General features: G+C 49.1%; 1 protein-coding gene across 2 annotated transcripts in view; it reads left to right on the top strand.

Moving 5' to 3' along the window:
* The window catches only part of ECEL1 (endothelin converting enzyme like 1), a 62,271-nt gene that overhangs the window by 42,829 nt on the left and 7,143 nt on the right, over positions 1 to 12,299 (top strand). The window contains exons 8-13 of one of the 2 annotated variants that reach the window (XM_063131421.1): positions 459 to 533; positions 2,364 to 2,461; positions 3,639 to 3,697; positions 4,922 to 4,973; positions 6,593 to 6,660; positions 8,292 to 8,416. In XM_063131421.1, coding sequence (XP_062987491.1) covers positions 459 to 533; positions 2,364 to 2,461; positions 3,639 to 3,697; positions 4,922 to 4,973; positions 6,593 to 6,660; positions 8,292 to 8,416 — 477 coding nt within the window. Of the gene's footprint in view, positions 1 to 458; positions 534 to 2,363; positions 2,468 to 3,638; positions 3,698 to 4,921; positions 4,974 to 6,592; positions 6,661 to 8,291; positions 8,417 to 12,299 lie in introns of both variants that reach the window. The other variant, XM_063131420.1, reaches the window with a different exon arrangement.

Here is a 12,299-nt window from a genome sequence, read left to right as displayed (position 1 = left end):
TTCTCCTGGAGGATGGCCAGCTTGCCAGCATGAGTAGAGGCTTCAGGTAAGTCCTGCAGACAGATGAGCGGGGAGCAGCAGCTGGCCATTGAGCCAAATCAGCTGAAGCACTTCGGGCTGAGGCGGCCCAATCTCATCCTGAACCAGATTCGGGATGAGATTCGGCCTGCTTCGACTTGGATTGAAGCTTCGGGACCCCTCATATCTACTAAAAATGGTTGTGGGGCTGCATTTGGCTTGGTGTGTCACAAGCTGTGCAGACATGAGCTATTGTTTTCAGGGTCCTTTTTCCAAAAGTGAAAAAGCAGGGATATTTCTAGGTATCCTGGACTGTCCCTCAGCTCACTTTAACCTCTGGTTTGCACAAACACATCAGAGGCTGGAATGAATCCAGTGGTGGCTACCCCAGGATCACTAACCAGGCACACCAAATATCTGAAAACCTGCTTCTCTTACAGCTGCAGCATATGATGGTGATGATTGGATACCCAGACTTCCTGCTCAACCCGGAAGCTATTGACAAGGAATACGAGGCAAGTGTGTGAGGAGGTCACCAGCCAGGCTTCCTGGGGGGAACCTCCTTAAGGATAAACAAGGGCAAAGAGTGATAGCCCAACAAATTAATTCACTAAAGCTAGGGTGACCATATGAAAAGGAGGACAGGGCTCCTGTATCTTTAACAGTTGTATTGAAAAGGGAATTTCAGCAGGTGTCATTTGTTTATATGGAGAACCTGGGGAAATTTCCTCTTCATCACAACAGTTAAAGCTGCAGGTGCCCTGCCCTCTTTTAAACTGGTCACTCTAGTATAGCTCCTGCAGCTTTAACTGTTGTGATGAAGGAGGAATTTCACCATGTGTAGTACTTTTTTCCTACATGCCTAGGATTGTGCCCTAGAGAACTTGTAGTTGAATAATCACTTATATTTCACTGATTGATCGAATTTACATTTACATTTAAAGAAAGGCAAGTAGCAACCAGGGAAAAGGCCTTCTCGGTTGTGGTACCACGTTTGTTGAATTCCCTTCCCAAGGAAGCTCGCCCGGCACTTCCATGAATGTCTTCTCAGCATCAGGCAAAGCTCTTTAAAACAAAATTCCATTATTTTTCATCTTTAAGGAAATTTATCACCTCATTTGTGCTCTCTTATCCTGCTGGCTTGTTGAGCATTCATTGTTTTCAGTGTATTTTGAGGATTTTTGTAGTTTTCATTTTGTGTGAACCACTGTTGTAATTATATACTAAGCGGCATCATTAGGGATGTTATGAATTGTGTAAAATCCATTCCATCTGTGTTTCATGGATTTTGTTCCATCTTTGTTCCATCACCCGCCGATTGACAGAAATAGATTTTTTTTTGGCTTCTGAAGTCGTGCAAATACGCACTCGTGCAAATTCGCACTCGTGAAAATGCACAAATTTCCCCAAAACGCACACTTTTGCACGTTAGCATATGGGGAAAACGTGCATTTTCAGCCAGTTCCTTTTAAATGGCCTTTTTCTTTTTTTACTACATTCATGCAAAATTTTGGAAGGTTAGAAAAACGGCCCACAATTCTGCAGAATCCATCCAACTAGGGCAATGGCAGTTGGCTGCAGAATCCACAGGCCAGATTTATATAAAATCTGAACTCATTTGATACCATTGTGGATTTCTCTGATATCCCTAGGCACTATACACATTTATACAAACAATAATTACAGAAATTTACAGGGCTACGTTATACTGAGACAGGGCCACTGATCCCCCTTTTGCCTGCACTGATGGGAAGCTGATCACCAGGGTATCAGAGAGAAGACTTTCTTAGACCTACCTGGAGATGCTAACCGGGGACCTTTTGACCATGTAGCAGGTGCTCTTTCATAGAATCATAGAATAGTAGAGCTGGAAGGGACCTACAAGGACATCGAGTCCAACCCCCTGCTCAGTGCAGGAACCCACCCTAAAGCGTACCTGACAGATGGTTGTCCAGCTGCCTCTTGAAGGCCTCGAGTGTGGGAGAGCCCACCACCTCCCTAGGTAACTGGTTCCATGGTCATACTGCTCTAACAGTCAGGAAGTTTTTCCTGATGTGCAGCCGGAATTTGATTTCCTGTAACTTGAGCCCCTTATTCTGTGTCCTGTACTCTGGGATGATGGAGAAGAGATCCTGGCCCTCCTCTGTGTGACAACCTTTTAAGTATTTGAAGAGTGCTCTCATGTCTCCCCTCCATCTTCTCTTCTCCATGCTAAACACACCCAGTTCTTTCAGTCTCTCTTCATAGGGCTTTGTTTCCAGACCTCTGATCACCCTGGTTGCCCTCCTTGATCTAAGTCACTTCCCATGACCCATGTGTTGAACCTCCACTGCGTTCTTCCGCAGTTCGAAGTCCACGAGAAAACCTACTTCAAGAACATCCTCAACAGCATCAAGTTCAGCATTAAGCTGTCCGTGAAGAAGATCCGGCAGGAGGTGGACAAGTCAGCGTAGGTATCTCTTCTTTTGCTAGAACACGCATGGATCGTGCCTGGGTGGCTAGCCACTTCCTCCGTAAGCCGGGCCTCTTTAAATTCCTCGGGGGAGGGCAAGGGGGGGAGAGATTGCTCTGAAATCCTCCAGAAAGCTGACACAGGGGTCCGAGTTTGAGTCTACCTCCCCCCCTTCCAGCTGTTCCCCCGTCTTTTTCTCATCTGTTCATTCAACTGGGTTGGGGCAGCCTCTGGTGGCCAGCAGGAGCACAACACCTGCCGGATATACAGGGACATTATCGGCTTTGAACCAAATCGATTGGATGAAAAATATTCTGCCTGCTTTTTTTTAACCAGTCGAGAAACACATGTTCCCAGCACAGCAGCAGAGGCAGGTGGCTCCGATGTCAGTGGGGCGGAGCGGATTCACCGCCCCACTGGCACCAGAGTCACTCACCTCCATTGCAGCACAGCTAAAATCAGGTGGATGTGAGTCCATTCAGGATCAGTGGCTTGAGTCTAGTTGTTCTGAGAACAAAGAAGATGATGTCGCCAGGCCTGGGTCCCATATGGGCTTCCATGTGGTCAGAAGACTCTGAATGACTGTAGTAGCTCACACTTCTAGCAGCTGCTACAGTCACCCATGGAGCAGTACTTTCCGTTTCCCGTGGCAGCACTAGTACCACTGCTGTCTGTCCCTTTGCTGAGGGAATTGAGCGTGTTCCTTGCTCCCTGTGCGACTCTTATCCTCCGGGTGGGGAGGCAGCATTGCCTCCAGCAGCTAAGAGAAATGGAGTCAAGGATGTCCTGGGTAGGGTGACCTTATGGAAAGGAGGACAAGGCTCCTGTATCTTTAACAGTTGCATTGAAAAAGGAATTTCAACAGGTGACATTTGTGTGCATGCAGCACCTGGTGAAATTCCCTCTTCATCATAGCAGTGAAAGCTGCAGGGGCCCTGCCTAGTGTGAGCAGATACAAAAGAGGGCAGGGCTCCTGCAGCTTTAATTGCTGTGATGAAGAGGGAGTTTCACCAGGTGCTGCACGCTTACAAATGACACCTGCTGATATTCCCTTTTCAATGCAGCTGTTAAAGATACAGCTGTCCTCCTTTTCATACGGCCACCTTACCCCTGGGACTTTTCTGTGTGCTGGGATTTCTGTTGATCAACATGTGTTGTCTCTTTGCAGGTGGCTGTTGCCTCCCCAGGCGCTGAATGCTTACTACCTTCCCAACAAGAACCAAATGGGTACGGTCAAGTGAAATCTCCCCTGCTCTCTCGTGGGTCGTGGCTGAATGTCTCACAGGGGAAGGGAAGGCTGCAGCACTTTTGGTGGAGTTCATTTCCTCTCCTTCCAAACTATGGTTGCCATTTTGGTCCAATATTTCAATATGGGGTTGGGAATCAGGAACCTGCGTTGCCACAATCCTGTTGCACACTGAGGACTATCGCAACTAGGACAGAATCCCTGCTTGGCTAGTAGTTATTGTTTTAAAGAGAAAGTAAGTTTCCAGTCCTCAGGGTTACCAAAGAATGTAAGTTTCCTGTACTCAGGGTAACAAGAGAAAGTAAGTTTGCAGTCCTCAGGGTTTTAAAGAGAATTTAAGTTTTCAGTCCTCAGGATTTCAAGAGAAAACTGAGAATAGGCAGGCGATTCTCTAAAGTTAAACCAGCCTTTCCAGACTATCATCCCCTCCTTTATTTTAGCATAAACAATGCACAGCCATTACTTCTTTTCATGGATGTACACCAGATAGCACCGTTATTATGCAGTTGCTAGACACCCCATCATCTTTGTTTATATGTGTGCTGCAATCTTATGCATGCCCAGAAACAGACCAGAAGCCAGTAGAGTTGTTCTAACGAGACCACAACTTCCCTAGGTAACTGATTCCATTGTCGTACTGCTCTAACAGTCAGGAAGTTTTTCCTGATGTCCAGCCGGAATCTGGCTTCCTGTAACTTGAGCCCATTATTCCGTGTCCTGCACTCTGGGAAGATCGAGAAGAGATCCTGGCCCTCCTCTGTGTGACAACCTTTCAAGTATTTGAAGAGTGCTCTCATGTCTCCTCTCAATCTTCTCTTCTCCAGGCTAAACATGCCCAGTTCTTTCAGATCTCTTCTTAGGCCTCTGCTAGTCTTGCATTCTTTGGGAGAGGCTCCTTTCCTCAGATCCCAGAAGCTGGAACGAGGAAGCTCACCTCAACTTTAAAAAAAAAATTATGTCCATAACCATGAGAACTAGAAACTTAGTCCTCCTTTCTTCAGGCTAAGATTTGGAGCCAGGCAGTGAAATAATCTATCAGATCACAAATCGGCGATGACGTCCCCATTCCAAAATACATTAACTCCCTAAGAATGGTTATCACCACAGGTTTGCAGCGTCCCCCATCTCTGAAGGGTCATCCAGGCTGACTCTGTGTTTGCCGAGAGCCATTTTTCTCCCATAATCCTCCTCTCATCTCCCCACAGTGTTCCCAGCGGGGATCCTTCAGCCCACTCTCTATGACCCAGAGTTTCCACAGTAAGTGCCATCTTCCCAGATTTTCATGCAGAGCGGGAAGGGGAGTTAGCATCGGGCCCTGGGTGACGATTCAGGCTGAAGGGTTTCAGCCCAGCCGTCTGTTCTCTTGGCTCGGAGTTTTGGGCACCTTTCCTTGTGAGGAATATATTCAACAAACCAACCAGTTTTCATCTTCCCCAGCAGCTGGTCTCTTGTAAAGCTAAAGGGTTTTAATTGGCCATTCCAGACCAGGACACCCCAAAATAATTTGCGTTACCACAGGGAACAATATGTGGTTGCTGAGGAAATTCATTTCCCCTCAGCTGCTGTGAGGATTGCAGCTAAGCTCAGAGGGAATAGGGTATTCTGAAGGGGGAGGGTAGATCGTAGAATCATAGAATAGGAGAGTTGGAAGGGGCCTCTAAGGCCAACCCCCTGCTCAATGCAGGAATCCACCTGAAAGCATCCCTGACAGGTGGTTGTCCAGCTGCCTCTTGAAGGACTCTAGGGTGGGAGAGCCCACAACCGCCCTAGGTCACTGATTCCATTGTCGGACTGCTCTAACAGTCAGGAAGTTTTTCCTGATGTCCAGCTGGAATCTGGCTTCCTTTAACTTGGGCCCGTTATTCCGTGTCCTGCACTCTGGGAGGATCGAGAAGAGATCCTGGCCCTGATGACCCAAGGGCCGGAGGGGTATGACTTAGGGTGACCCTATGGAAAGGAGGACTGGGCTCCTGTATCTTTAACAGTGGTATAGAAAAGGGAATTTCAGCAGGGGTCATTGGTACGCATGCAGCACCTGGTGGAATTCCCTCTTCCTCACAACAGTTAAAGCTGCAGGAGCCCTGCCTAGCGTGACCCGATGCAAAAGAAGATATGGCTCCCAGTTGTCCTGCACTCTGGGAGAATCTAAAAGAGATCCTGGCCCTCCTCTGGGTGACAACCTTCTAAGTATTTGAAGAGTGCTATGGTGATGTCAGGCTCCCTACTAATAAAAAGTGCCGGCGCTGCTAAAAAGTGCCGACGCTGCTAAAAAGTGCCGGCGCTGCTAAAAAGTGCCGACGCTGCTAAAAAGTGCCGGTGCTGCTAAAAAGTGCCGGTGCTGCATCCTCGTGAGTCCTGGCTCCACTATCTCACTGCTTTCCACCCGCCACCCCCCACCCCACGCTCCCAGCCTTGCTCCAATTCCTGCTATTTTGCTACCTAGGCCCTGGGCAAATTAACGGTGATTGTGCTTTTTGAAAAGAGTGCTTAAACTGGCAACTTTCATTTTAAAGAAAAGATTCCCGTGGTTTTTTTTTTTTTATCAGGGATGTGCTCCCCACCTAGATCGGGCCACCCTGATAGTTTTCCTGCCAAGACCCCTGCAACCCTAGCCCCACACCTGCTATGGCGTACTTTTGTGGCTTGCTTCTTAGGAAGTGCTGTTTTCAGAAAAAAGCGAGAACCTTCCTGTTCTTTCCAAAACGAGGATTTGTGTGGGAAGGGAGGTGGCCTTGCTCATGCCCTGGGACCTTTCACTGGTGGCACCAACTTGCTATTTGTGGGTGCCCGAGGGAGGGGGGGCAGGGTCACTCTACACCCAGTTCCGTGTCCTCCAGCATCACAGTCAACCCACAACGTCTGTCTCCCACTTACAGGTCCCTGAATTACGGTGGGATTGGCACAATCATTGGTCACGAACTGACACACGGCTACGACGACTGGGGTGAGTTGCCCCCTGCCCCCCTCCCAAATCAACAGACAGCCTAGGGTGGCCACTTACGCATTGCCAACGAAAGAGGAAATGCATGGCCTCCCCCCCACATACAAAATTAACCCAGGACCGAAGAGGACACGGATTGGCAAAAAATGTGCATTCACATAATATTTATGTGAATTCATATGTAGAGTTGCAAATTTAAGGGGGGGAATTACTATGATTTAAATATCCACCCTAGTGGGGGGAGATGGTGGCCGGATGACCGGTCTGTCTGTCTGCTCCACTTGACCTTCTTTAAACCGGACTTGGAAGGTGACATCAAGTAGAGGACTGTCATCTGCAAAGCAGGACGCACTGCCAGCCCGCCGGAATCGGAGCCACCCTGTCTCCACTGGTTGAGGCTGTCTTGCCTGCGGGCCCACAAGAAACCCAGAGCTGTTGCTGAGCACAGCACCCTCCCCATTCATTTCAATGGAGCTCAGGGGCGGGGGAGAGATGTCACCCAGGGTCAACGAACAGGCAGGGCCGGTGCCAGACTATTTTGCGTCCTAGGCAAGGTGAGCTACTTTCACACACACACACACACACACACACACAAAATGCCAACTTTGATTTTTAAGAACAGATGTTTCCTGGAAAAAAAATAAGAAGCACAAAACTTGAAACTGCTAAATTTATTTTAAAGAGCAAGAAATACGTCATGCCAATTACAGCAAACAAATGGGAAAGGAACGTCTATGGGTCTAAAATGCATTATTTAATAGGATTATCCCCTTCAAATCATCCCCCCCAACTCACACGCGTGCGCACACACACACTCAGCATCACTCACTCCATACAAACACACGCATGAACACATGCATTCACTCAAAGACCCCCTGCACCGCATTCAGCCATATATTCTCTCTCTCTCTCTCTCTCTCTCTCTCTCACACACACACACACACACACACACACACCTCAGTCTTACCTTACTCGCTTCTTCTCTTTCTTCTTCTCCACCTCCTGGTGCTTGCTGCTTGCTTCTTCTTGCCTCTTCTTCTTCCTCCTCTTCTTCAGTGCTGGGGGGGGGAGTGCTGGAGGCCCAGCCGCTCACAACAGTGAGCAAACTGAGCCCCGATCCCTGCTTCGCATCACCCTCATGCTGACGAGATGGCGCCCCGCTCCCACCCAGCCGAAGTGAAGCCAGGGACGCTGGGGTGGGGGTGGCGGCTCCACGTTCGGGCTTCCAGGCACGTTCCGGAAGTCCGAACGTGGAGCCGCCCCACCCCCACCCCAGCATCCCTGGCTTCGCTTCAGCTGGGCGGGCGTGGGGCGCCATCTTGCCCGCCCAGGCCCAGCTGAATCCTCGGGCCGGGCCGGCTCACACCCAATGCAAGAGAGTGCTGTGCTGCGCCCGGCGCCCCCTCTTAGCTTGGCGCTCTAGGCGGCCGCCTGAGTGGCCTCTATGGTAGCACCAGCCCTGTGAACAGGAGAGAAGGCAGCCCTTTGGATTTTCCACGTAGGCCGCAAAATCTTTGAGGCCACCCTTGAGTAGGAGGAAATAGCCACGGTGGCGGGCAACGCCAGGGCTTCTAAGTCCTGCCTCCCGCTCTGTGGGACTGACGCTTGCCATCCCTTGGCTGGTTGATCCGCAGGAGGCCAGTACGACCGGCACGGCAACCTCATGCACTGGTGGACGGACGCCTCCTACAGCAAGTTCCTCAAGAAGGCCGAGTGCATCGTGAACCTGTACGACAACTTTACCGTCTACAACCAGAGGGTGAGCAAGGTGGCGCAAGGCCACCTTTAACCAGAAGGGGGAGGGCTCCCCTTCAAAGCACCTGCAGCGGACCCCCGTGTTGGCACATGTTTGGAATTTGTCGAATTTCGCTGTTTCGACATTGAAATTTGAGGCCCGAAATTGAAATTTGCACTTTGTGACAGTTTGCTCTCCTACCTGAGTGCGTTAGGACTTGCCGGTCAGGCTTGGCTGGTTGGTTTTAAGGCAGGGGTGCAAAACCTCTTTCACCCCGTGGGCCGAATTCAGTTTCAGAGACGCTCTCGAGGGCTGCGTTCCAGTGGTGGGTGGGGCCAAAGGAAAAAGGGGGCGTGGCCAAAGAATCAGCTCTTCCTGCCAGTAAGGAAGCCTTAAGTGAGGCATTTTTCAACCTTTTGGAATGGGGAAGAATCTGAACAAAAGGTGGAAAAACCCCAAATGATCCATGGCTAGGGGGAACGGGCATAGCCGTCTGGGCAATTAGCCCCCCAGGAGGGCCAGATTTGCCCTCCCCCCCAAAGCTGAGGTGCAATGTGAACCCTTCTAAGCTGTCAGACTTCTAAATACCACCACACATTATCAATCAAATCTTGTTCAGTATTGAATATTCCTGCACAGTGACTATCAAACATTATCAATGGACAATCTTGGAAAAAAGGAGGCTAAGGGGAGACATGATAGAGGTGTAAAAATGATGCACGGTATGGAGAATGTGGACAAGGAGACATTTTTCTCCCTCTCTCAAAATACTAGAACCCAATGGGGTCATCCCATGAAGCTGATTGGTGGGAGATCCAGGACAAATGAAAAGAAGTTCATCTTCACACAGCATATAGTTAAATTATGGAACTCGCTACCACAAGATGTTGTGATGGCCACCAGTTTGGATAGGGGTTGGATAAAATCCTGGAGGGAAAGGCTATCAATGGCTGCTACCCCTGATGGTGGTGTGCTACCACCAGTATTCGAGGCAGTAAGCCTGTGTGCACCAGTTGCTGGGGAACATGGGCGGGAGGGTGGTGTTGCACCGTGTCCTGCTTGTTGGTCCCTGGCCGATGGCTGGTTGGCCACTGTGTGAACAGAGTGCTGGACTAGATGGACCCTCGGTCTGATCCAGCATCAGGGCTCTTCTTGTGTTCTTATGTTCTCATGGCAGATATCAAACATGGAAAAGAATTATCAGCAGAAAGCAAATATTCAGCCAATGTACGGAGAACATTCATAGCCATTGAACGTGGCTGAATTCAGAATCTCTGTGTATTTATTTATTTACATATAACTTTTATATACCATTCCCCATCTCAAACCAATGATGCTCCCCGGGCGTGCTAATATCCCGTGTGTAATCACATTTGAAGTATATGGACCTAGGGGAATTGGTGGTGCCCCATAAGATTGCCACGTTGGGGGTTGTTGTTTTTCCTCCTGCGGCTCCTGAACCGTTATCAGCGTCATCAGTGGAGGTTGGTGTCTCCAATTTCAGTGGGGCTGCAAATCCGTTCTGGGTTTCAATCAGAACCAGGTAGAGAGAAGAGGGGGAAATCCATGCGGCGATGGCGGGAGAGCCAGGTAAGGGGGCAAGGGAGAGGGGGGTCTTACCTGCATCTGTCGCGGCCTGTCGCCACCTTCACTAGAGCCCGCAGCTCAACCAGGAAGTGTAGGCCGCAATTGGGGCCTACAGTTCCTGGTTGAGCCGCGGGCTCTAGTGAAGCTGGGATGGGCCGGGACAGACACAGGTAAGGGGGAGGAGAGAAGGGGGCCTTACCTGGCGCCACTCCCCGCCACTGCGGAGCTCCGATTTGGAGCTGGAGCTTCGCAGAGGAGCGGCCCCTAGGCGGATCGAGGCGGGGCAGAGTGGGCCCGATCCGCAATTTGCAGATCGGGCGCGAAGAGGATCGGGGGGGTGGTCCGTGCACACCCCTAGTTCATATCTGAAATGCATCGAGCTTAGCATAGAATAATTCATTAAAGAGGAGGGGGGAATTATAAATGCCAGCGCTTGTCTCTTTTTCTGCATTTTCAGACAGAACCAGCTAGAACTTTAAGGGAGCTGTCCAAGGTGCTGAGTGTTAGAGGCTAGGTTTCAGCCCTTTTGAGAGCTCCTTTAGAGTTCTGGTGGGGTCTGACTGAAACCCAGAATGGATTCACAGCCCCACTGACATCAGAGTCACCATCCACCACCAATCAACACCAACATCAGGAATTACGAGTTGTAGAATGAGTGATTTGAAGCCTGAGAAAGGTGTCTCAAAAAGCATGGCGTACTACATTTTTAAATAACTTGGCAGCTCTCAGCTAATAGATATTTTTGGAGGGGGAAATTATAAGGCGTTTTTCTATTTTGCAGAACAATGCTTTGTCCTACTCAGTCCTGGAATACTAATAATTTACAATTTTAATATAGGAAGCGAAGTATTAGAGTTGGTCTAAAGAGATTTCTTTGCTTTGATTGTATTAGTGTCTTTAATACATGTAATTTTTTTTCCCCTTTGGAGATAACTGTTGAATTGGTAAATGTACGAAGGAGATTCTAAAAAGAAAAAAAGAAAGGAACCAGCTTTGCTTCTGTGTAGGGTTTCCAGTTTAAGCACATCAAGACCGGGGAAAAAAAGGAAAGACGGAGGGTCGGAGATTACAGGTTGGAGGCTCTGAAGTTTTTGATGCTGCTTAAATAATTGCCGTTCGGAGGGAGCGGAGGGAGAGGTGAGCCTGTCACAAGGCCGTAGGTTGCAGAGAAAGCAACAGCAAGGTTGGAGACGTGGAAGAAGCCTGAAGTTTAGTCAAGAGGGATGAAGTAGATAATAATAAGAAGGATGAAGAAAAAGAAAGTGGTAACGAAGTGGATCTAGTAAGGCAGCCTTCCCCAAGCTGGGGCCCTCCAGATGGGGTGGACTACAAGGCCCGGGGATTATGGGCCTTGTAGTCCAACCCATCTGGAGGGCCCCAGCTTGGGGAAGGCTGCAATAAGGAAACAGAAGCCCATGGAGGAAGCACAGCAAAACACGACCGGCAGAAATTCAACAGGTGACTTTCCCCCCTATCTTTGCATCGCCGTGCTGCTGCATCCGTCACATTTTCGGCCGGATGCGCAGAAGGCCACGCCCTCTTGCCAATTCCAAGGGGAGTCAAGATGTTCCCGTAGAGCAGGGATGAGCAGAAGGTAGGGCCGGACTTACTGGTCGATTTCTGAGTGATTTGCAGTCGATCGGCGAAGCCCTATGAAGAGAGACTGAAAGAACTGGGCCTGTTTAGCCTGGAGAAGAGAAGATTGAGGGGAGACATGAGAGCACTCTTCAAATACTTAAAAGGTTGTCACACAGAGGAGGGCCAGGATCTCTTCTCGATCCTCCCAGAGTGCAGGACACGGAATAACGGGCTCAAGTTACAGGAAGCCAGATTCCGGCTGGACATCAGGAAAAACTTCCTGACTGTTAGAGCAGTATGACAATGGAACCAGTTACCTAGGGAGGTGGTGGGCTCTCCCACCCTAGAGGCCTTCAAGAGGCAGCTGGACAACCATCTGTCAGGGATGCTTTAAGGTGGATTCCTGCATTGAGCAGAGGGTTGGACTCGATGGCCTTGTAGGCCCCTTCCAACTCTGCTGTTCTATGATTCTATGATTCTTTGCACGGGGAGAGGAAAAGGAAGCAGTAACAACCACATGGCCCATTAAGTGGGCATTTTTTTAAAAAAATTTTTTTAACTATCACATAAACACAATACAATAATAACAATACATCAACTTAAAATACTACATAATCATAATATAATAAGTATAATACTAATCAGTGCACCCCACCCCCGGGACCTTTATTCTCCTTTCCAAAATTGTAATGATTCCTGCAAAGATTGACATCCTTTCCCCCTTTTTGAACACAAACTCCAC

The sequence above is a fragment of the Elgaria multicarinata genome, chromosome 8 (genome assembly GCF_023053635.1).
Source record: "Elgaria multicarinata webbii isolate HBS135686 ecotype San Diego chromosome 8, rElgMul1.1.pri, whole genome shotgun sequence".
Taxonomy (NCBI): Eukaryota; Metazoa; Chordata; class Lepidosauria; order Squamata; family Anguidae; genus Elgaria; species Elgaria multicarinata.
This window is presented reverse-complemented; position numbering and strand designations above follow the sequence as displayed.